Source organism: Diceros bicornis, chromosome 7, assembly GCF_020826845.1.
Source record: "Diceros bicornis minor isolate mBicDic1 chromosome 7, mDicBic1.mat.cur, whole genome shotgun sequence".
Classification (NCBI taxonomy): Eukaryota; Metazoa; Chordata; class Mammalia; order Perissodactyla; family Rhinocerotidae; genus Diceros; species Diceros bicornis.
Genome location: NC_080746.1, coordinates 37,679,153 through 37,705,577, shown reverse-complemented (window position 1 = coordinate 37,705,577; position 26,425 = coordinate 37,679,153). Strand labels below are relative to the sequence as shown.

The 26,425-nt window shown below is 36.8% G+C and overlaps 2 protein-coding genes across 3 annotated transcripts in view; both read right to left on the bottom strand.

The window, feature by feature from the left end:
• The window catches only part of MAML2 (mastermind like transcriptional coactivator 2), a 337,326-nt gene extending 334,711 nt beyond the window's left edge, over positions 1–2,615 (bottom strand). The window contains exon 1 of the mRNA XM_058545367.1: positions 822–2,615. Within this exon, the coding sequence (XP_058401350.1) occupies positions 822–1,334 (513 nt within the window). The 5' untranslated portion in view covers positions 1,335–2,615. The remainder of the gene's footprint in view (positions 1–821) is intronic.
• A 3,691-nt stretch (positions 2,616–6,306) lies between these two features.
• CCDC82 (coiled-coil domain containing 82) overlaps positions 6,307–26,425 on the bottom strand; it is a 30,580-nt gene continuing 10,461 nt past the window's right edge. For both annotated transcript variants that reach the window (XM_058545365.1, XM_058545364.1), the window contains exons 4-8: positions 22,347–22,439; positions 20,802–20,926; positions 18,213–18,383; positions 12,339–12,524; positions 6,307–7,165 (exon numbers count right to left, since the gene is read on the bottom strand). In XM_058545365.1, the coding sequence (XP_058401348.1) occupies positions 7,100–7,165; positions 12,339–12,524; positions 18,213–18,383; positions 20,802–20,926; positions 22,347–22,439 (641 nt within the window). In that variant the 3' untranslated portion in view covers positions 6,307–7,099. The remainder of the gene's footprint in view (positions 7,166–12,338; positions 12,525–18,212; positions 18,384–20,801; positions 20,927–22,346; positions 22,440–26,425) is intronic.

Below are 26,425 nucleotides of genomic sequence, written 5' to 3'. Positions count from 1 at the left end.
TTCCAGCCAGAAACTTAATCAGAACTTTCAGGTTTGATATCCTGTCACCAGGAGTGGCTAAAAACAAGGTACTGCCTAGGACGACTGTGTGTAAATAGCCCCGTTGCGCCTGCCCACTTTAATGAATGCTCTAAATTGGCACCATCTGATGTAGTGCCTGTGAAAAGAAGCTAGATGAGAGAGGGGAGCAAGGGAGTCTGTAGGAAATCAGGGAGGAGGACTCTCAAAAATATTCCCTCACTAGTCTTGGGGATATTTCCCCCAAATTTTGTTTTTGACTGAGGGGACACTCAAGGAACTTGCTCTGTGTTAGAGATCACCATTTATGTTCCTTTAACCCAAGGAGAAGGGGCCACTTCAAAGGGGGACAGGGAAATGGGACAAAAAGAAAGGCTTTGATAAAGGAGGCTGGACTGATAAATGCTTTCAGGCTGAAAAATGGCTTGTTGGGCCTAATCAGAGCTGGCTAGCCAAAGCAGGAGGATCCTTATACAGGGCCTTCCTTAGTGGCTCAGATCCTACCAACTTGTAGCCACCTCTGCTACAATCCATGGACCCCAGAGAGCCTCTGGAAAACTCAGGCTTACTACCACTTAAGGAATACTCTATAGGTGGAGGAAAACCCATGAATGAGCACCAGCAGAACTTGATGAGTGAGAGTACAAAACCACACAAACAGCGCACTCAACGGCCTTTGAGGTAGTCGGGTGACATCTTGGCCCTTTTCGCTGCCCGCCACTCAACATTAGGCCAAGGCAAGCCCTACCCTCACAAAAGGCCACACGACCAAGCCAGAATCATGAGAAAACCAGGTGCCTTACCGCAATCAGGGCTGAGTTCCTCTGGTCCCCTGGGGTTGAAGCTGGTGGCTGCTGCTCCCCGTCGATCCCACCACCGCCACCATTATTGCTACTGCTCAGCAGGTGCTGCTGGTGGTGATGGTGATAGTCTGGTGGGGGCGGTGGGGCTGCTGTTGCTGCTGCTTGGGAGGACGTAGGAGGGGCAGCAGGGGGTGGTGGAGGGGCTGTAGTGGTGGCAGCAGTGGCAGTGGCCTTGGTGTGTTTGCCAGCCTTCCTTGCCCCCTGGCCATGCTGTACAAGGCTCAGGAGCTGCAAGGTGCTCTCTCTTTCCCGATCTGAGCTCTCAGCCCTACCACGCTCATAGCGTCCTTCACAGCTCAGGTGGTGCTGGCGGCAGACGGCAATCCGAGCCCGGAGGCGCTCCACGATAGCACTATGCACTCTCGGGGTGACTGAGCCCCCTCCAAGGAGCCCCGCCCCAGGGGCCCCCCCTAGCCCTCCTGCGGGGGCCTGTGGGGGCGCTGTGTCCCCCATCTTACTGGATACAATGATTGCTGCCTCTGGGATGGTGAGATGGAAAGAGGCTACTGCTGGCTATTACAGCCAAATCTGGTTTTGAGGATGTGAGCTCAGTGTTCAGGGCCACATGAATAGAGGTCTTCAGAGGTTGGGGGGAGCAGTGGAGAAGGTGTGGGGGAGGGGAGTTAGTAAAAAGAGGGTGAGGAGAAAGAATAGAAACCAATTGCAGAGGGTAAGTTGGAAACAAACCCTGATCAACTTACTCTAATTGCATTTGACAGCTCTGGCGAAGTTGGACAGAGTTGGTGGGTTTTTTCCCTCCACCAAGCTGACAAAAACCACTAGGTACTTTGTAAACACACGATCTGGGGGTTGGAGCGAGAATTCAGGGATTGTCAAGCCAGAGACAGAAACAGACAGCAAAGGGAATTGAGAGAGGTATTAATAGAGAGCTGGACTCCCCCTCACCTAGTTGTTTCGGAAAATTCTTTACGGGGATGTTTCTGCAGAGAAACACATTTCTACCACCGTCTGTGTAATCCGCAGCCTTTACTTTTCCTCAGATTTAGAAAAAAAAGTGCTGTTTCAGAAGGTTTTTGAAGTCAATCTTCAAAACGTAAAAAAATCAAGAGAGATTGTCTTTTGGCTTTGAATTTTTCCTCCCTTTCTCTTTGCTCCGGTGTTTTCTCCTCTTTGGGGTACTGTAGGATGTTGTCGTCTCCCAAGAGAGAGAGACAGCTTTTCAATTGTTAACAATGTCAGTAAATGGACTTTTGGACCACGCTTTTTTCCTTAGCTAATCCAATCACCGGTAAAATCCTCATTCCCTCTAAGGTTTCCCAGCCTTAAATGAAAGCAGTCTGAAGTCGCTAGCCACTGAGAGAGATCCTTCAACACATTTTTTCTTTCCCGCTTACGTTTCTATTCCTCACCCCCGGCTCTATTCTAATACAGTATCAAGAGAGACAAACTCTTCCGAGAGTAATTTACAAACGATGGTCAAACTTACAAACTTCCAGCAAATTGCACCGAGTCATGTCCAGCCACTTTTCTGTCCACTTTTGTACATTCCATCCCCGGCCAGTGGATCTGAGGGTCTGGACTCGCAATAAGCAATGTGGTTCTATCTCTTGTATTGCTCCGCTTTATAGATGGAAAAAAAAGTAGCTTGTATTTTCCTTTCTCTTTCCCGTCTGTTGTTAGCCGCTTTGCTGACACTGGCTCCACTGCCCGGAGTCACGGCGATACACAGGCTTTCATTGTGCTCCGATAGGAGAGGGAGAGAAAGAGAGAGAGTGAGACAGAGAGGGAGAAAGAGAGCCAGCAAGCTGCAGATGGGGGTGGTGGGGGGGCGGAGGGGGCGGGCAGGAGAGCTTATCCGAGGCTCCCTGGTGGAAGGCTGGTGCCACTGCACGAGTGAGTAATTGCAGCCAGACACCGGGGAAAGGGGAACGCAGAGGGCCTCCCAGTGGCTGAAGAGGTAAATCCCAAAGCCTGCGCGTCTCAATAGCGCTCACTTAGCTCAGCCTCAGCCTTGGCTAAGAGGGGAAGGCTGGGGAAATTCCCCAACCTCCACACAACTACTTCACCAGCCCTAAATGTTGAAGAAATTCCCGGCCAGGGAATGTATTTTCCCTTTCAGACCTACATTACGCCCCCCCTCAGGATATCATTTTCATTTTTCAATATGTTGTCGATGAGACCACTGAGCACCCTAGCGAGAGCTGGGTGAGCACCGAGGAAATGTTCACTAGTATAAAGACGACGTAGGAGTATGTGCGTGTTGGGGGCGGGGTAGAGAAGGGAGGAAATCACATTGTTAGCTCCTAAAGGGCAGGCGGGTGTCTGTCTACCCGCCTGCCTGCTTTGTGTGTTTCTGGATACATCAATCTGGATGATCACAAACAAATCAGTAGGAATAAATAAAATATTTTACAACAATGAAATTACCAGTACCAGTTCTAGAAAAAAAGGTTTTTCTTTGAAAATACTAGATTGTCTATGACAAACCAAATGCAAGGTCTGAAGTCTCCACAGCTATGTGGTTTACATGTCTAATGAAGAAAATCAATATGGAGCAGTTGAGGTTCAAGAAGTTTAATAACAAACCAAAAAGATCTGTTACACACAGTTGTCCCCTCATGTTCCGATGATCCTACCTCTAAGATATCAAACTGTATAGTGGATTGTGCTTGTCTTTATCAATTATAGAGAATAAATTAAGCTGAGCACAATATTGGGATAGTCAGGGCCATAAATATTCTGTGTCCTAACTTGGAAGTCATTTGGATTCGACCTCTCAAGCAATGGGGCTTCACTAATTTAAACCAGCTCTGGCATCATCAGTAACATGGTCCTGTTTCAAACTGAGCTCTGGATAGAAATGAATAGGCAAAATCAATGCAAACGTTTTAAGACTTGATTTATTTACAATTTAGTTTCCTATAGCTTGTCTTACTTTAGTCCATTTTATTTTCACAAATCCTGGAATGTTAGTTTGGAATTGGGGTAAGTACACTCCGACTACAACTTTTTTACTTTTCATTGGCACATACTTTTCTCTGTCCCTCCCATGGCTGAGTTCCTCACCACTCATGTGGAGAATGGCTAAAATACATCTTTGTTTTAGGTATGCAAAATTTGAATGGAGAACACTCTCATGAGGTATCATTAGGAAGAGTTTTGATCATTTTACATTTGATTTTTAAAAAGTTGTGTTCATTAGACAATATCTTCTATTACTGTGGGTACTTTCTATTCAGCAATCAATACTTGACAAAAGAGAAAAAAATGTAATATTTAAATTTAAAACTTACTGTTCACTCTGCAGCCCTGCAGTAGCGTGGGTTTTGAATTAACATGGAGTCCTTGGCCAAATCAGCTATTCCTAAATGATGTAAACTTTGATTTCTATGCTAGACAGGGAAACACCTTAAAAACTTGTCAAGCAAGAATTTAATAAGTTTTTATACTATATTCCAGTGGTGTAGGATACTTCTTTGGAGTGTCTTTTGTATATATTTACCCTGTACAGTCATTTAAATTCAAGTTGACATCATCATCCACATCCTCATTTCCATTCACATCAGTTACTATTCATTTACAATCACTGTTTCAGACACAGCACTTTGCATATATCTCCCTTAATCCACAGATAATCCCGAGGGATAGGTATTATTAACCCCATTTATAAATGAGGGAACTGAGGCTCATTGAAATTCAACTACTTGTTCCAGTTCATGTAACTAGGAAGTAACAGACCAGGACTCAAACTCAAGACTGATTTCAAACCTATGCTCTCTTAACCACTGGGCTTGCTGCCTCAATGTCAAGTGTGAAGAGTTACAGCGAAGCCAGACTATCCCTGAAATAGCTCAAGTGCTGCAATTACACCTCAATCAACACACTGGAGTCTAAGCAAGTCCGATAATACCCCCAAGGAATGAGCAGTGGATAGAACTACTCATCTGAATATGAGAGCAGACAAGTGAGAAAATACGGTTGATGACATCAAACTGCCAATAACATAGACATTTCTTTTTTCCTTGTTTTTCCCTTTTCATGGTACTGTGCCATCTCTTATAACCCTAAAGCTTCTGTATAGCCCTGTGAATTCTTTCAAGCATTATTTTCCCTTTACTTGTCCATTTCTCTCTTCCTCATCATCTGTACTATCTGTAGCTACCTAACACTAAAGCACCTAACACTATAGTAATAAATGCCCAGATATAAAAAGCTCATAGACATGTAAGACTTATAAGCTTATAAACTATTTCTTTTTAGTGTCATAGTGAATCAATGACATTGACGATGATGATAAAATAATACAATAAGTCATAATACCTGTAAAGGTTAATTCTGTTTTTTCAACACTTCTATTTTCTTATAGACTACTTGCTTTTAGCCCTTGATCCATGCTAATTCTCATTTCCTAACAGCCCGTCTCTTTGCCATTCTTTTGGTGTTATCAAGTACCTAAAAGCCTCTTGTATTCTCCAAATACCCACTGAAGAAGCTTGCTAGGTTGCAGCGACCTCAGACATCAGCAAAACTACCTATTAGCATTTCCTGGTCAACAGTCAGGATGCTGTTCTAATAGGAAGAGTGCTTCAATCCAACAAGATGCCTGACCTACGAACTGGCTCAGCTTCCATCCTAAGTACTTGGAATCATTAGTGCCATAATTTTTACTAATCAAGTGCATGTTATTAAAAATAATAGATAAATTAATTCAGAAAACTCTCCAGTTGGAACTCTCACTCTTCAGCTGTCTCAAGCTCGTCTGTAGTGTCATGTATGAGAAGTGATGCTTCCAGGGTCATCAGAAATATTGTAGAGATCATTTTCTTTCATTTTCCATGGCATTCCTTTTTACAAGTCTTTCATGATTCTTCACCCTTCCAACCTGACTATCACTTTTCCTCTAATTCTGCCTTGCTTCTTTTTGGACACTGTCACTTCATCTGCAGCCTTCAACTATGGCTTCATTTAGTTAAGGATTATTTCCATATGCTAGGGAAATAAGAATAAGAATATAGATACGTGAATGAAATTTCTATTTCATACTTTTGAAAAAGGTATGCATTCCTCACATGGAATATCAGCACTGTATTCTCACCACTTTGTTGAGCTGTTTTCTACTCATTTTGTTTATAATAATAATAGCAATAATTTTGGAAAATTAATTGCAGAAAGTATTAAGTAATCTCTATGTAAGAACTTAATAAAATGTAGCTTTTTATATATGCACACATACTGAAGTCCATGCCATGAACCATATAATAGAGGAAGCCAGGTTCAACCAACACTTGAAGTAAGAAACAAGTATCTAAAATTCAACAGTAAAATAGATCCTACTAGAACATCACCTTTAAGAATTAAAGATACAGAATAGACAGGGTCCAGTTGTTCACTCTGAAACCATTTTACTTTATTATATTATGGGAAAATTTAGATGTGCAAAGCAATGAAGATGCCAAATATGCTTTTAAGCTATTTTTGGCTGAATTTAAGATCTTCTGACCTTCTAACGTAAATACATATATGGGAAAAATTATGGATAAAAATAAATAAAATACATCTTAATCATTAACATGTAGACAAAATTGAATAGAAAAAGAATATTATGAAGCATGAAAATACATAGCATGAAATTATTCCTGAATGTGAGGACTGAAAAACTCTGGAGGCCTGAAATCTATTTCTAAGGGAAACTTTAGTGAAGGAAAAAAGCACTCCTCTATGTGGCATGGGTAACTACAGTCTGATTCTAAGGCAAGGGCACTGAACTGAATGAACACTGAAGTTTCTTCCATGGCCCACTGATCTAGATAATGACAGTAGTAAAAACTATATTAGTGAAGCTGATTTAATACTGCAAAAGGATAATAAGTAGATCTGGGCAGAGATTCAGCAAAAAAGTGGATGTTAGTCTAAACACATTTTTAAAATATAGTATTTTTCTACTAAATTGATAGGACATGAACAGCTCATTCATTCGATAGTCATCCATTATAAAGGCATTGTTATATAATTTTAAAATCACTTACTCAAAAATTATTAAGCTTATTTCTATGTAGCAGATAGAAGTTTTATTAGACTGTAGAATGGAATTTCCACTTCATGGAAATTAAGATGAACATATATTTTAAGCAAGATGTTTTGCCATGAAGATATACATAAAATATATAAATATGTCACATGATACAGAGAAACAAGACTCATGATCTTCACATTTACAGGAATTTATAAAATCTTCTCTGAAGGAAATGTGTTACAATTTAGTCAAACTTCTCATCTTGAAAGTAATCCGCAGAATTGAGATATTCTTGAAGTTTCCCATATTTCTGTGTATACAATAAAAAAGCTAGTTATTTTACTCAAAGCAATGAAGATAAGCTAGGCCTTTATAATCTACAGACATAAACACAAGTTCACTTCATGGTAATCTTTTTATTATAAGCAAAGACTAAATTTTGAATAAGCATTTCTAACTCATATAAAGCACTGGAGAGAGATCAAACTAAACATTATTATTAATTTCATAACTTTCTGGTAAATTATAATTTTTCTATTATTATATTTATAATAGAAGTATAACAACTTCAATAACTTATTCAACAAAAATTTGTTGAATGCAGAACATATATCAAATACTCTGCTAATGACTGTCTAGGTACCAAAAAAAATTGCTTTCCCTGCCCTAAGAAGAAGGGAGTTCAGTAATACACCAACGACAACCAATAACAAGGGCCATAAAGAAGTAGAGACATTGTTATGAGGGTTCAGAAGAGAGGTCATGGTTAATTGAGATGACCAGGAAAGGTGGCATTTTAAGCTGTCCTGAGAAAGGAGATTCGGTAGGCAAAGATTTGGTGGAGACAGTTTTGTGTAGGAGACAACAGTCCATACAACAGTGACGAGACAAGAAAATATGGGATTTGACTACAATCTGAGGTTTTTAGGGGAACAGAGATAAGACTGAACCAAAGAGGTTGAGGTCAAAGAATAAGAAGTATGAAATACTAGGTTAAGGAATTTAGTGATAATGTGACAGGCAATGAAAAGCTACTAAAGGTCTTAGGGTAGAAGATTGACAGGATCTGAGGTGTAAGAAAAATGGTAAAACATCAATTCTATAATAGTATGGCAACTAGTTAGGAGTCTACTGTAATAATTTAGGTAATGAGGGCCCATATTTGAGTGACAGCAATGAAGATGAAGAGTAAAGACCAGGGTAGATAAGAGAGAAGTCAGGATGAATTGGAGATTTCAAGTTTGCTAAGTGTTCAAAGTGCTCACCTCAGCTGAGAAGAACTGACCTAATGGTTTCTTGACTCTACTTATGAACTCTAGTTCTATTCTCAATGAGGTGAGAGAGGATCCCAATGGCCCTGACTTTTGTGGTGATAGGCACCTATAGAAGGGTGTATGAGGAGTGTGTTTTCCTTCTAGACAGGGCCCTGAACATCACCCCCCCACCCAAACCCCGGCCCTGGCTAAAGATCTCTGACTGGACCACCTTCTCCGGAAAGAATGAAGAAAAGAAAAGGTGGGAAATATCTATGGACTACTTAGGGATTCTCTTGACCTAGTAGACAGGTTCTATTAGATATAAGTAAATTACTCTAGAATCAGAAACCTATACCTTAGAGGTTTGACTGTCATTATAACTTTTTATATTATCTTTATATTCTTTTTTGTTAGTTATTAAATTTCTTTCAGAAAATTACAATCTATCTTAGCTATACTAAGAAAAGAAAACCTCTCCTTGCTTTTATTACTAATAATAGCTAACATTAATTGTTCAATTACTAATTGCTAGGTCCTATATTAAATTCTTAAAATGTGTTATCATTTAATCTCCACAATCAAAACCCTAATTATTACTATTATTGTTTTAGTTCCTATTTTACTAATGAGAAAATTTAGGCTTAGATAAATAAAGTAACTTGCCCCCAAATTCTACTGCTAAAAAATATTTAAATTCAGGCTTTTAACCATTATAGTATGCTATTTCTGAGATTTAAAGGGCGAGGGAGGGGTGCAGCTTTAGCGTGAAAAAGGAAAAACCTCTAAAGGGCAAGTGAACCTCAGAGAGAAGGCAGTTAGTATTACCCAGCCATTCTCTCCACCTATAGACTCAGCTTCTATCATTCTTCTTTACTAAGAATTTGGAGAGTTTGGGTCTTATTACGTCAACCCCTCAGAGTGCTGGATGGACCTACTAATGAAAACAGTTGGAATTGTGGGAATGGAGTGTGAGAAAGAAGTCAGAACATAAAAGGAGTTTGGAGAGAAGTACCAGTTAGACCTGAAGAAAGGAATGGGTTTGCCAAGGGAGAGAGCTTAGAGAGGCTGAGGACAGAATCTGGTACAACATGTACCTGTAAGCAGCAGCCCTCAATCTTTAATTTGCTTAAGAATCACTTAATCTGTTAAACATTGAGAATCTTTGGGGGTGTTAAACACTCATTCATTAGGTCTGCAGTGAGGCTAAGGATTATACATTTTCCACAAACTTCTAGGTGATTCTGACACAGGTAGTTCAGGACTGTGTTTTGAAAAACAACAGTTTAAGGGGTGGAAAAAAAAAGGAAAAGAAAAAAATAATTTATAAGGGGATAAGAAAGAGAACAAGTGAGAAGAGTTTCAGGAAGGGGCGGGATATCCAATTGTAATTTAAAATTCTTATTTATATAACAATCTTTATGTAATACATGTAAAATTTACTTTACAACAGTAAAACTGAAACTTGATACTTCTATTGACACACTTTTTTCACTCCCTAGTGTTCATGTATTCACCACCCCATCCCAGCAATCCCATCTTCAACGTCCCTGGAAACTCCATCATCATATGCGCTTTCTTCTTAATAGTGATTTTTTTTTTTTTTTTGTGAGGAGATCAGGCCTGTGCTAACATCCGCCAATCCTCCTCTTTTTTTGCTGAGGAAGACGGCCCTGGGCTAACATCTGTGCCCATCTTCCTCCACTTTATATGGGACGCCGCCACAGCATGGCTTGCCAAGCAGTGCGTCGGTGCGCGCCCGGGATCCGAACCAGCGAACCCGGGGCCACTGCAGCGGAGCGCGCGCACCTAACCGCTTGCGCCACCGGGCCGGCCCCTGCACTTTCTTCTTAATGAAAAAACATTTGTTAGAATTTTGCCAATAGCACACGATAGTATGTTCTTCAGCTCTCATTTAGAATGAGATATATTACTATTATATTTATTATATATTTTGGTTTTATTATAATTTTCATCATTTGTTCTTTCCTTACACTCGATTTGCTCCTACCCCTTTAATATCATTAGGTTAAAAACAGATCATCCTAGTTCAACTTTTAGGAGGAAGAAGAAGAATAATGAGGTCAGTCTAGTTGGCAGGTCTTTGGGAAGAAATGCTGAGATACCCTGAGATAATGGAAGAAAAATGCTTGGAGGAAGAAAGGGCAGGTAAGGGAAAAAGCAAGGTGTGAAACAGAAGCTGGGGGTGGAGAACAGGAACAAATAGTTTGTGTAAGGCAAAAGAAGGGGTTGACATAATAACTGGGAGGTAAGAGCAGAAAGACCCATGGATACGGTCATTCAAGCAGCACTGGGCCCCGGTATTCTAAAGGGTTAGAGTAACTGTGGCCATGAGATGCAACCAAAGAAGGCGGCATGCATCCCCAGAACACATGATGTGCTATCACTCAAGACACACACACACTGAGGGACAGGCAAAGTGATGCTGAGAAATGTCAGAGCACTTGATAAATTTTGAAATTTAATCACAGCACAAAAAGCTGCGTATAGGCTTATACTGGTTATCAACTTCTTTAGTTTCTAGGAAATCTTTTGAGAAAGTCTCTGGAAAAATATTTTTAAAGTAGGAAGAATCTCAAAGAGAAAATAAAGCTCTTTGGTATTTTATGTGAAAAAATGTGCATATTGTCCTAAACGTGTCATGCTAAGTGTTATTCTTTACGCATAATATAACACTTGGCTTTCTTTTCCTGAGAATATTTTGTCTCATTCTAGGTCCCTTCTGTTGTCACAGACTTTGCTAAGCTTTCTCCAAGGTACATGATTTGGAAATGCTTTTAGTTTTTTCTGCAAGAAGTTTAATGTTCTCCATTACATAATATATATAATACATGTGCAGAGATTTTTTACACCTAGTATACAATTCTTTAAATATGTAGTGTCCTAATAGGTCTTTCAACTCCACTAGAGGATTGGCCACACTTAAATGCATCAATATAAGCACTAAAGAACTTATGTCATCTAGGAAAATGAGGACGGGACTTCCTGGATAAGTGACGGCTCCTCCCTAAGGCAAGCGGACAAACACAGAGAAAGGGAGGGAAGCACTGGGAGTGAGAGACGTAGAAGCAAAGTAAAAGATAAAAAGCTAAAGAGAGTAAAATGAGAGAAAGATGACTTAAGGGTCAAGATGTTGGGGCCAGGCAAGGAGATCACTGGATGGTGGTTTGTGGTGGAGGATAACTGTCAAACGGGAAACCAATCTTGATGTCATTCTTCACATCGGGAGACCTCTGTGGAATATAACATGTCCTAAGGAGTTCCTGCTTTGCTGTTCTCTTTTTCTTTCCCTTTGCTCATAAGTTTCTTCTCTCTCTTCTTTTTTATTTTCCTCTTTTACAAACTCCCCTATGATATAAATAACCCAGGCAACGATCTCGTCAGGTTTCTTTTTTTTTAAAATTAAATATACTATTGATCTGAGTTGCCTGAAAATCTCCTATATGGTCTCTCTCATACATTCATGTAACCAGACTTGTTTTAGAAGATTGCAGTCACGTTAGCGTTCTTTCCATGTACCATAAACAATTCTAAAAGCTCTGTGAGCAGACCAGAGCTTATGAGCTGCCAGCAGATCTTCGGGAATCCAGTGCACTCTTCAAAACCCCCACTTTATCCCTGATATCAAATTTAGTAATCAATAGGATATGGGGGAATCAAAATCAGTGCCGTGGCCTGAAACCTCTGCATTCCCCTTGATCTTCAGTTACAGTGCTCACTGCTCAGTCCCATGTCCTCAAGAAGAGGATGTGGGTGGTATTAGAACTGGCAGCCGAGATCCTTTCCTCAGATTGGCACCAGGTGCTTCTTCACTCTCAGGTCACAAGAACTGTTCTAAAGAATAGGAAGCAGACAAGCAGAGGTGAGTCCTATACTTTGTCAAAGAAAATAGGAGACTTAATCTACAGGGAAGGAATACTACATATATAAAAGTGAAAGGACAGAGGTCTTTCATTAAGGGACAGTATTATTGGTGATTAAAATTTATCTGATGAGCTGAGTGAAGCTTAGAACACCAGGGCCCCTATTCAGGGGAGGACAATGATAAGCATGAAAGGAATGGGTAGAAGAAGAGAAATACAAAGACAGGGAGAGAAGGAGAGATTCTCTTTTAAATTTCACTGTCTTCTAATCATTCGTATCCTTTTGCTGATCATAATTAGGCTCCGGAATCTACTGAATGAAATGGTTCTTCTACATTCACCTTACCTCCTTAATCCAGCCACTTGCTTTTGACTGATTGAAAATTCTTTCCACTGTTTCTTTAACCTGTTCTTCCTCAACTTCTTCTGTCTTTGCAATGGAGCAACATTCCTGGTACAGCTTGAATTTGAAATGTTTCAGTTGATGATAAATTCTGGTACGATTAGCACAAATTCTGCCAACAGTAAACACCTAAATCAAAAAATAAACATTGTTCTGACGTATGAAGTAAATAATATAGTAATGAAGATACAGCCTTTCTGATTTTCAGATTTTCTTTAATAGCAGAATCCAATAAATGCATTATTAATTTTTTAATGTTTATACGATTCCTTTACTTCTCTTATTTATACAACCTAGTTAACAAAAACTGAGTACCTGCTATGTTTCAAGTATTGTAGTAAGCACTGAGATACATAAGTGAAAGATGGACTACTTGTGTCAGGGGGGCTTCAGTCTTGGGGGAAAAAACAAATAATTAGAAAACTGTGTGTCAAATGCCAAGCACTGGACGCTATCAACGCACAGAGGAGGGACAAGTAACCCAATCCAGAGAGGAAAAGGGTCCTTGAATAGGTGATGCTTGAACTAAGTCTCTAAAAAACAGTTAGCCAAGTTTGGGAAGGAGGAGAGAAACGGCTTAAAAGGCAGAAGCATGGGCACACCTGAAAGCAGGAAAAGCAGGCAAGCTATTGTATGTCCACAGTGACTGAGTTAAAAATGCCTGGATTACGATAATTTTCTAGCTTATAAGCAACACGTAAAACTGAAACAAATTCTCATACCAATACTAAGTGTTAGTTTTTTACTAAATACTTTTTTCCAAAAACTTCTGTAAAGGAAAAAAATATAAGTTTAGTTATATTTATTTCCTTAATTAATAAGTGTGATGCAATTATAACACATTTTTTATTGTTAGCAAACTATAAGAATTTGAATTTCTATGTTTATATTGATTTGTAGGATTCTATGATTATGAATACTCCTCTTGTAAAAGCAACCAACCAGAACATTTCTCTTTCAGAATGTTCTGAATGTATACTTTGTTATACACACCTGTAGATAAAATACGAAAACAGAGTCACTGCTCTGATCAAACTAAATAAAACTGTACCTACATTATTTCACTCATTGTAGAAAATGTATCAGAAAGGGCTTCAAACATTATAACATGATCAACCTTATTCTTATGGAGTAACCTGAGGAAATAGACAAACTTCTTGCTAATTTATGAATTTGTCTCTATACCTAAATTCACTAATGGATTATGCTTTCATGAGTTCATTACAAGTGGAATAGTTACAATATTGATCTATGTAACTTGAATTTTATCAGACAATGAATTGTATTGTTTTTCTGAGGCCACCCTGCAAAGGACCACACAGGTGATGAGTTCAATAAATAATCCAAGGGTATAATGGCAAAAATGAATAGAATAAAGAATATATTGGCAAAAATGACTAAAAGTGAAATATGATAATCAGAACAGTCAGGTTTGATGCGTCATCTTGTGAAGATGGTATTTGGGACATCTTACAACCTTTCTTGAAATCCCCAAAAGTTGAAGAAAAGCATATTCAGATTTCTGTTCATGTTCTGTGAAAATCTTTCTATTTTTCAGATCATTAGAAATAATCAGGTATTATTGTACATTGCTTGCTTACTCTAAGTATTTTTCTCATTTCAACATTATCATCAAACCAATCATATCAGTTTTAACAATTCACTCGCCAATACGTCCCACTTTGAGTAAAAAGATACTACAATAGTTGCAGTGGCCACTAGGGGTACCCTGTGTCTCTCCATTTCTGCCATCAAAGTAGACTGATTGCATGGGAGAAGTCTCCTATGGCTGTTCTGGATAAAATACAGTGGGAGAATCATGTGATTTTTATTTCCTTCACACTGTATTCTGTATTTCCACAAAACAAGAGGAATTTATCTGTTAACTTTTAAGTTGGCACAAGAGAGAAGAAGAGGTGTAAAATCTACTGAAAATATTAAACATTATAGTTTACTTCTTTCCATTTCTAATTCCTTCCCTCTTGGCCTCTACTTACACTTACATAGGTCAATATGCCCAAAATTATCTTTAGAATATTCTCAACTATTTTTTTCCCCAAAATGTGATCATATTTCATATGGAAGAGTCTAGACCACTGTTAGTCAGGCTTCATAGAAAACAGTAAATGTATATAATAGCTGTAATACTGCAAGTGGACCTCTCCTCCTCACCCCACCCGATTTTAGCCCATTCTACCTTATGAATTAAAATATACAATATAACACAGCCTATACCGTAGGACTCCATTTATATAAAGCCTAAAACAGGTAAAACTAATCTATGCTGTTAGAGTAGTGTCAAGAAATGCATTCAGTGACTACATTTAATTATCTAATTGCATTTCTGGACATTAAGGACACTATTCTAACAAGATAGATGGTATTAAAAAATTGCCAGAGATAGAGAAACGATAAGTTCTGTGATGATGTTCTCAAAGCAGATAAGCAAAGTGACATATAAATGATTACTAATCCACTGTGCAGGGTTACTATGGTTCTATAAACTGATAAATCTGAGGAGAACTGAGTCATCTCAGTTATCAATGTGAACTAAGAGATACTACACATCCAAAGATATAATTGAAAACAGAAGATGGTGACTTCAATGTAATAGAAATAATGTGATTTAAAATTTATTAGATACAGCATGTGGAAGTGTAAATTAACACTGGTTAACAAACTAAAGCAGGAAATATAATGAAAGATGCATTATTCACATCTGTAATATCCAGCTAACTATAGATAGGTTTGTTTTTTTTTTCCCTTTTGTGAGGAAGATTAGCCCTAAGCTAACATCTGTTGCCAATCCTCCTCTTTTTGCTGAGGAAGATTGGCCCTGGGCTATCACCCATGCCCATCTTCCTCTACTTTATATGTGGGACGCCTGCCACAGCGTGGCTTGATAAGCGGTGGTTAGGTCTGCACCCGGGATCCAAATCTGTGAACCCTGGGCCGCCGAAGCAGAAGCACGCCAACTCAACCACTACGCCACTGGGCCAGCCCCTGTAGGTAGCTCTTTGAGGTATTTCTCTAGGGCCTCACTTATATATGACTCCTCCTTCCTTATGGAAGTTAAAGTATGGACAAGAAAGAAAAAAAGATCCTCAAGGAAAGAAGAAGGATGGAAGAAGTTTGTTTTCTGTTCCTAGTCTCTAGAAACATTTAGAGCAATTGGCTAAGCCAAGGAATTCTATTTCTTCTTAGCCTGTTTTTTGAATGGACACATTATGCTTTGCCACTTGCCTCAAAATTATTGCCTCTTCTCATCAGATCTTAAGCATTTTCAGGAGTCTGGACAGACTCTGGGCAAAATTGAAAATTAATTCAAGATTGTTGTCAGTCCTCCCAACTGCCTTTCAGATTTCACATCTCTGACCTCCAGGTGATTTCCTTCCCATCTATGCCCCGAGACTTCACCACAATCTGGTGGTCCAAGGCCTCTCATCTCAGTACCCTACCCAAGACTGCTGTAACTAAAATTACTCTCTTCCACTAATTCCACTTTCCATCAAAGCATCCTTTCTTTCGAAGAAGCTAATCTCAGGTGAGTAAGGAGAAAAGTTTTACCATTAAACAAATACACTTAGTATTCTTTTAAAGTATTATTTGCACCTTAAAAGAGAACCCTAATTAACACCAAGGAGTCTCAATTTTAGGTAACTACAAGCAGCAACACAAAATAGAGAATTAGTTTTCAAAATAACCTGAGGGTGGATGTGGGTGTGGCCACAGTCTCTTTAATGCCTTGGATTAAAAACAGGTTTTTCTCCTTTTCTTTTTCCTTTCCCTATTCCCTGCCCGTTCCTTTCCATACATGCACTGACAGTGTAGCTCAGTAGGATATAAAATACATTTTAATAAGTGATTCTTCCCCTTAAAGAAAAATTACTGAAAAAATTTAATATTAAAGAATTTCAATCACACTATCTTAATTTATAGAAAACTAGATTAACATTTGCATATAGCTATACTAACACATTTCTACATAGATGCAAGGAGAGTATACGCACTGCTTATTATTTCACTTTCACCTAGCATTATTTCATAACGTTCATAAATATTATTTTATACTTGTATTACATTCTATCACAAAATGATGGTACATATAGCTTATTAGATCCCTACTCTAATATTTTATTTGGATTATTTCCAAGTTTTTGTGTAATATGAATAATGCTTCAAGAAACTTTGTCATTTGCTTTTATTGAATTACTTTGCCTAGGATAAACTTACAGGCACTCAATATGTATAGCTTTGTAACTTTGGCTGTATATAGCTAACCAGTGTTCTAAAAAGATAAATCACATTCTTTCTTTCTCTAGGAATCTTACTTCCCACGAAACTGCTAGTTTCAATGCAACCTTGACAGAACTGCATTTTATCTTTTGATTTAAAAATACTTTGCTGCTTTAAGAGCTATCAACTGGCATCTTAAGGTAGTTTTAATTGTATGCCTTTAGATGGAAAATAATAATTTTCCAATATATTTGTTAATTTTTATATGCTTTCATTGTGTGACTGGTGTATTGATGTTCTTTGCTTTTATTTCATGAGATCTCTTTTATTGTTCATATATTTGAATCAGCTATTTTATATAGAATCTTTATTCCTTCACAGGAATGTCAGAACTCCAGAAATGGTTTTCTAACTCACTTTCCTCTCCAGGATTAGCTGTAGACAGCAAAGACAGTGACTGTATAGCAATATTTAAATCTATACAACACAATGTGATCATTAAAGTGTTAAATCACTTTTATTAGGATTCTAGGTGTCTTATCTCATAAAAAGTAACAGATCAGTTTTTAAACAATGAGGACATCTGCATATGACTATACTGAGAAAAGAGATGTGTTTTTATGTAACTTGCCAAATAAAACATTAAAGACTAATTCTGAATTCATTATACCCAAACAAACTTTCTAAGTGATTCTTGCAACCCAGATTGTTCAGAGGGATCTGGTCAATTATTGTCCAATAATACCGAGGAATCATACTACTCAATCTAGTGAAAGAATTCAGATAAATAGTATATTTCTATCTTAATAACTGACTGGCAGTAGAGGCAACTTTGGGTCTCTAACTAGCTCCCCAAACACACACCCTTCACGGATATACAGACTTACCAGAGGAAACTCTCAATATTTTTGCATTATAAATACAACACTTTTACAAAGTAAGATTAAAAAAATAAATAGAAGTAGTCTGCATCCGCACTTTCTCTCTCTTCACATTGTACTGCTCTGCTCTTTTCTAGCAAATACTTTTCTTTAAATATTTCAAATATTTTCTTCAGTTTTGTCTATTCATTCAAAATTAACAGCACCTTATGTATGTGGTGATTGCTCTAGACTCTGACACGCTTCTGACATAGTCTAGGCTGAAGCATGGTTTTCTTTCCATTCTCATATTAGGATGAGCAGGCATCTTCAATTACTTGCTTTTGGATTGCCGATTTGGTAGATTACCTGTCTAAGATTTTCCACTTGGGTTAAATTATCCTTTGGACTCAAAGGGGGACTTCTGCTTCCCCTGCCCCAGTTATCTCTCTTTTCATCCTTATCCTGTACCTTCTCCTCTCCCCTCAACTTGGGTGATGTATACTTGGAGAATATGCACTGATTTTAGTATCTGAATTAGGAGTGAATTTACTATATAAGACATATTTTTCACATTCAAAAACTGTTCCCTCTTTCCTTGTACTCTTTTCCCCTCTCCTAGTGCTTTCTCCATTTGCAAAAATAATTTAGGGTTATTTGTGCAAGCTTATGTATTGAAAATTTCTAAATACTAAAAACTAAAATGAGAGGGAGAAAATACCTGTTTATCATGTGACATGAAATCATCTGTTTCCATAGTCCTGGTGTTATACAACTTTCCTGATAAATGCACTGAGAATTTACAGTAGCGATGCAATCCACAAGCCTGGCAGGAACAGTTTTCAGGATTCTTCGAATGGATACTTACATTAGAATAACTTTCTACTCGCTCCTGAAAACAATTAAAAAATGTAATAAAGCTTTAAAGAATTAAAAAAAATAAAACATAAAAGAAGCTAACCAAATTAAAACCAATATTAGGAATCACAATAATAGGAAGAGATGTAAGAGTAAAACACATTGGTATTTCTTACTTTAATACTGAGCACATAGTAGGTGTTTGACAACATAGTTTTAAGTAAAAAATGAATTTATAATTTAGTCTATTAAATGAAAAGAAATCAGATTAGAAGAAAATTCGTTTCATATCCCTCACAATTATGAGTTACTACTAGGTAGTGTTCTTGATAGATTTTAATTTACTTCTTTTCCCTCCTCTCATCTCTAGTTAGTGTTAATGAGGTATTAATTAGTTACCTAATTAATTAGGTAACTAATTAATAATTAATTAATTATTTCCTGAAATAGGAAAGAATGAATAGCAAAACTTCCAATACACTGATAGCTTCCTTTTCACACTGTATGATTCACAACAACATTGTCTTTTGTCTACTTTTCATATTTCTCATATTTCATGGCACTTCATGGCACCTCACTTACAGGCTGACATTCATAACGAGCAGGTGACTAAGCACCTTCCCTTCCTGCTTTTGTGGTGCTCATGGAATCACAAGCTGAGATGAAAGTTCTATTAACTTGGTTCCCGGAGTGACTACAATAAGCAGAGCACTCCTGTTGACTCACACGGGACATATAAGTGAAAAATAAACTTTGTTGGTTAAGCTATTGAGATTTTTGTTTTTGGTTTATTTTGTGTGTCATGTTAGTTTTTGCAGCATAACCTAGCCTACCTTTACTAAGATCATACTGGATCATCTATGTCTCTAAATTTTTATGTTAATACTTTCTGGTATCTTACAGTTATTATTTCAACATTGGGTTATCCAAATTCAGCATAACCTACCAGAGTATGGTAAAGCATAATATAGCATAGTGGTATGGGCTTTGGAGTCAGAGAAACCCTACGTTAAATATTGGCCTGGCTAATTATCAGCTGCATAACCCTATGTTACTCAATTTTTCTAAGTCACAGTATTCTCATCTCCAAAATGGAGTAAATAATAGTTCCTTCCTCATAGGGTTACTCTGAAGATCAAATAAGATACTTTTCTTTGCATGTAAATTACTCAACAAAATTAAATGATCAATAAATATATGCTATTTTTCTATTAAACAATATTTATACCATGTTCTAAGAGCTGTGCTACGTACTTTACCTTCAAAGTAAGTAAATATTTCTTTTTAAAGTAGCTAAATACTTGCTATATCTGAGGAAGAAACTGGAGTTTACAGAGGTTAAAAACTCACCCAGAGTAAAAAAGATGTATATGGTGGACCTAAACTCAAGCCATCTTCCAAATTGAAGTCTTCTAACTCTTTCTGTAATCCCATAACCGTCCCTTAAACCTAAACCATCTGCTAATTTATCATCAGGTAATTCAAGACTCAACAGGCCTTGGATGAAACCAAATCTCCTGACATAAATGAGGTAGACTAGCTAACGATTTAAGTGCTAGAAGGACTGTAAGGAACTTGAGCTTCTATTATCTTGCCATTTTTCCTCTTGCTAATCATCAGAACATATAAAGTTAGAAATAGGGTACAAAAAAAAAAAAAAACCACCTTGAAAGTCATATAGTACAACCCCTATTATTAGAAATCATAAAATAGAAATCTAGAGGATGACATGGAATTCAATAACCTTGTCAATTTAAATTAAATGTAAATTTCAAATAAATGTAATCATGTAAATGTAATTTAATTAAATTTTAATCTTGTAAATTAAAAATCTACCCAAAATGGTAGAATTACAAAATCTTAAGAGGGAGAAGGATGTCAAAGAAGACCTAGGCCAGTGTTTCTCAAATTATGTTTTATGGAAATCAAGTATCCTAGGAGGTGATAACAGGTATTACATGAAAAGAAGCCTCATAATAAAACACAAATTTGGAAGGTATTATATTCTACATCCCCCTCTTGAAGATTTACAGTATAAATTTACATCTTCATGCTCCTTGAAAAGTCCTCCAATAAGGAAACCACTTTAAGTTAAACTCACTGTTTCTTAAACTACTTTGACTTGGAATACTCTTTTCTGAAACAACAGTTAACATCCTGTGAGACAACCTCCCCATTTTAATAGATGGGCTAATCCCTAAAGATGTTCTCGAGTTATTTATCATTTAAAACTACTTAATTACTGGATAGATATAATTAGGGTGAATGATTAAAATAATAATAGTCTCTAGAGGAGACAGGAAACAACAAGCTAATTATTTAACAAAGACAAATGCTAATAATTTAGCATTTAGCATTTAGAAGATTATTCAGTCTGACTAGATACTGAAATCCTGAGAGGTCTCCTACTCCCACTCCCCAACAGAGAACAAAACCAAATAAAACTGTATACCTTATACTGTTCTTTCCAACGACTTCTAGAAGCTAAACTCTCTAGACGAGGCTGAACAAAGCGGTTATCCAAATAATGAAGAGATGTCAGCATATCTTGTGCATATGATTTTTGCCTGGTGCCATCTGTTCAGGGGAACAACAGTGAAAACAATCAGTTTGCCCTTAAAATATTTAAACAGTTGCATACTTAAGGATTTCTTTCTATAGTTTTAGGAAGATACTTGGTTAGTTGGTTAGAAGCATTTTAAATTAAAAAAAATTTTTTAATGAAGTAAAAAAAAATCATTCCATTAGAGCATTAGGGAAAGAAAAGAGCCACCCAGGCTTCTAACTGTTCCTTGAACACATCAACCTCTCTCTTTCCTAAGGGTCTGCACTTGCTGCATTCTTTGCCACATCCATGCATTACTTTCTCCCTCACTTCACTCAGGTTTCTGTTCAAAGTTACCTCCTGAGAGCCCTTCTTGACCAATCTAACATAGACTTTACTTTATCAGTCTCCATCTCTTTACTCTACTTTATTTTTTTTCAAGAACTAATCACTAGTAGAAATCATATTACATTATGATTTGAATATGAATCATATTACAATATGAATCATATTACATTATCATATTTGTTCACTCATTCATTGTCTGTCTCTCCCATCAGACTTGAAGCAACATGAGAGCAGGAATCTTATATGTTATTGCCATATCCCCAGCCCTCAAATAACGTCTGGTCCTTAGTAGGCACTCAAAAAATATTTGTTTAATAAATTGTGAATGAAATCTCATTTTGGCACTTAGGTAGATATTCAATACAACATATAGTTATAGTCTTTATTAAGTGCCAGATTCTGTGCTATATGCAAGGGTAAGTGTATATATAAAGTATGGTTCTTCTCACACTCTTGTAAGGGAGGAAGGCAAAAACACATTTTCAATACAGTATGAAAAGTGCATATACATGAGTACACCATACTCAGGACAATGACGGCACAAATGCGGGAGTGACAAATATTACCTAAGTGGGTCATAGACAGCTTTCATAGTGACAATGATTTTACATTTACCTGGAAAAGCTAGGGTAGGAAGGGATTATATTCTAAGAAGGAAGAGAATGAGCAAAGGCACAAAAGCATAAAAGAGCATATAACTTTTGATAAAATTCAAGATGCTTAAAGAGGCTGGGACAACACATAGGTGTTGAAATACCCTGCTGTTTTATAAGTGTATGTCCTATATCCTCAAATTCACTGTGAACTCTCTAAGGGCAGGGAACCATTGCATATTTCTTTTGTACCAGCCACACATCACAAATAATAAACACTAACAAGTTTTTGATGTGAATGACTTCTGGTATAGTTGATCCTAGAGGGAACAACTGGAGGGCCTTAAGAATGGGTTTCCTTAGTTTTGTTTAATATATATACATATAATATATATACATATATAACAGCAAGGTTGTTTAAAAACTGGAAAATAAAAAAACCCATTGTTGGGGTTTTATTTGTTCCATTAATATTAATTGTTAATTAATTGTTCTATTAATATTAACTTACCATACAATGTGGCCAGAAAAGATTCATCTAAAGCATTGATCAGAAGAGCCTTCACAACTCTTTCAAAGTGAGTATAGTGGTCACTAAAAGAATCTGAAATTAATTTTAAATAAATATTAGTAGACAAAACAATTCCCTGACTATGATAGGTTCCTTTCTGTAAGGCAAAGAAATTAATACTATAAATAAGAGAAACAGCTAAATTATCCTAATTTTATAGCTGCCTCAGTGACTTGTCTAGTTACTGAGCAAATCTCCATTTTCCAGATTTCTGGCTTCTAATCCAATGTTTCTAGTTGTTATTTCAAGTAATCTTCATTTTACAAACTTAGTGAGGGAAAACTATTTGGGGAATTTTAAAAGGTATGTTGTGGAAAAAAATCAAAAGCATCCCCTGTGCACCTAAGTTTAATTACTAAGTTGACAATTAGAGTGAGAGAGCAAGAGAGAAACCTCTAAAGATAGATTGTTCAATATGTACATGAAACTCCTGTCTAAAACATGTTACATATAAAATTGTCCAGGAAATTGCTACCCTCGCCAGAACCCCAATGGCTATAAAAACTCCATTTCCCTTTCTGCTGCCCCAGATTTAGGATTTTCCACATCAATTTAGAAAAGTTATGTCTTCTCTTTCTCATACCAAATATATAAGCCTACTTTTCTACTAACCCAATCTGGTCCATGGAATCATCTGTTGTGACAGGCCAGGCAATGATAAGAGAGAAAGTCCCTACTATTTCCCATTGCTCTTGGGTCAAGGTTTACTATGGCTGTGGAAATGTTTTCTATCAAACATGATCCCTTCCTAGCTCCATATGGTCAACACAGAACATTTGCTCTGCTCTGGGCACCTGCAAAGACATATTCAGGGCAGCCTGAGTATTTCAGGAAAAGTGGAAGATGCCTGGCAAGGGATTAAAGCAAAATAAGGCCTATTATTAGCATCCATGAGTGAATTTTGACTTTGCTTTCAGTTGAAATAAAACAAAAATGAGATTTAACATGGAGAAAGCTTTTCACTTATATTTTAGTTACTAAAAGGGCTATATAACTCTTTTTTTAGACTTTAGGAGAAATTTTTAGCACGTATTTTCTTTAAGGAAACACCTTATTGAGGTACTAAGGTGACCAGTTTTTTCCTAACCACAGAATCCCTCTCCTACCGATGTGTATCAGAATTTCCTTTGAAAGAGTCAGGAGGAAGGCCTCGATTTCATTGTGCTTGACTGGACGGGTGGGTGGTGGTGGAATCACACTCCTGGCATCTCAAATTAAAAAAAAATTATTGAGCAAGTATATGCTAGGCATCGCTTTATACACTTACACACATTCCTTTATTTCTCACAACAAGCCTATGAGGTACTATCATTAGCCTCCGTTTATTTTTATTTGAGGAAACAGATACAGACAGGATGAAAAACTTCCCTAAGACCACACAGCTAATAAGTGTTGGAACCCAGGCAGTCTGACTCCAGATTTCATGCTACCACCCATTAGGTAGATGTTGTTCTGCATGGTAGTCAGATCCGATACTATTATACTTCAGAACATGGAATTTTAGACTTGGATGGGAAACTGGAGAAAATAAAATTCGTCTTTCATCTTAAAATTAAGAAAAAGGACTCTCACAATGGTGAAATAACTTACCCAAGGTCATACAACTAGACAGAGGCAGAATCAGGATTAGAGCTCAGAGCTCTTCCAGAGCCTTTTTTCAGTACTTTAATCCCTATGTTGGACAGGCTTCTGTGGACTATCCTGGGAATATTGTTTAAAACTTTCCTCCATGATTATTAAAAAAATTACAAAAGGATACAGGAGAAATATGTTGTTGATATTTGTATTCATACATAATTTGATTTTTCTAAGGGAGTTAATCAATTTCCCCTCACCCAATCATTGGAATAGTCTAGCCATTCTGCTGATTTTCTGTAGATCCTTTATCATATTATTAATTTCACATATATGCTAAGATTTTGTTTCAGCACTGTCTACCCTATTGACCTGGCTGTCATTCTCATGCCAGTACTATACTGCTGTACTTATTGCAATTTTACGATAACTTTTTGTATCTGGTGGAGTAATTCCTTCCGATTTACTCTGTTTTCAAATTTTATTTATTCTCAGATATTTGTTCTTCCAAGTGAACCTTAGGATTCTTTTGCAAAGCTGAATCAAAACATTAATTTCAGAAGAAATAACTTCTTGTACTATTTATTACTTTCAAGAAACATGCTGTGTCTCTCCTTTTATTCATGTTTTCTTTTCTATTTCACAGTAAAGTTTATTTTTCTACCTATAAAGCCATGTTTTTCTTTGTAAGATTAGGCCTAGGAATTTTATTTTGTTTGCTAGTGTAAATGGAATTTATCATTATATATTCTAAGTAATTATTATGTGCAAGAAAACATTACAGTTTTTACATATTTATTGTGAATATAGCCTTTTTTTCTGAACTATTTTACTAATTCCAAAATAGTCAGATTCTCTTAGCTATCTGTGGAAAAGGAGCTTCCTGGGACATTATAGAGCTGGAGAGAGATATACTGTTCAGGAATTCCTGAGCATTGACTCTGCTTTCTCCCCCAGCCCTAAGGAGGATGTGGTCTTGCTAGTGCTAAGTTTATTTCAAATATCAAGAGAATATTCTCTTAGGTAGAAGCACAAAGATTGTTCGTGTACTTTCTTCTGTAATGGAGGTGTAAGCCCAATGTAAGAGAGCAGAGGCAGAGTGAGAAATTGGCTTCCTTTTCTACTCTGACAGGTCCCCCACTCCCACACACACATAGGGAAAAAAGAACATGAGAAAACTATGAAAATATATGCTGCATCTACTCCTGCTCTCAATGTATTTATATCCTTTCTCTTAACTTCTGTATCCTTGGTTAAATAAGTCAGAAACTTATAGCTTGCATCAATATAATCATATTATATTCACATATAAATGTCTTTTCCTTTTCAATAGTTTTATTTCTTGTTTTACTTTCACGTCTTATTACATTGTTCAAAACATGCAGAACAAAGTTAGTAGGAAATATTTTTGTCTTGTTCTTTATTTTAAAGAGAATATCTCTAGTGCTTCATTATTAGTATGATGGCTCTAGGTTTAAAATATTCTTTGTTATGTAAGGAACATATGCTCATATTACTGTTTTTTTAAGACATTTTTAAAACTAGATATGGGCATTGAATTTTATCACATGCTTTTTTAGAATCTAGTGAAATTATGATTTTTTTCTCTTTTGACATATTAATGTAACACATTAACATGGCACCTATTTTTAAACCATTTTTATAGTTTTGAAAATAATGGTTAGATAACTTTTTCTTTATTCTAGCAATTAGAAAAATATTTCCTTTATACGTCTATTTGCAAATCTACTTTCATCAATTTACTGGGATGCGAGCCTCTTTAATCTCCGTAAATGGGTGTGTTTGGCAACTCAAGAATATTTTCTTCTTCATACCTTTGAATTCACATGTCCATATATCTTTCCATCCAAAAACATGGTAAGCCTCTCAGTATATTCAAATCTCCTTTTACGTATCTCGCTAAAGCTATATTATTTTCTTCTTTAGATTTCCATTTGTTCTGTATTTTACCCCCAGGAATTTGTGAAAAAGGGTCCTCATTTCTAATCCATCATGTACTATCTTCTCCCTCAGAACTGTCTTCTTTTTCTTTTCTATGCTAGAAGAACTTCTTGGGTTTAGCCTACATATCACTGATGAGATTTTCTGTACTGTTACTTTTGCTCTCTACTGCTTTCAATATAGATTTTATTTCTGACTTTACATTTTTAATTTTCTGGTAATTTATCCTTATCTTAGCTAGCTCCCTTTTACCTCAAATTGTTCTCTCCTATTTATTTTTCACAGATTGCAAAGCAAAATGCTTTATACAATTTTCTTCTGTTTTCTTTAACGAAACATTTTTCCTGGCCATTTTCTTCCTCTGAGTCTTCAGGGCAATGTTACCTTTCCCTTGTGCCACAATATGATTTCACTGGTACTTTTTACGTATCCTAGAACAAGAGGGAAAGTTCTAGAACTTAATATTTAACATAAATGGTTGT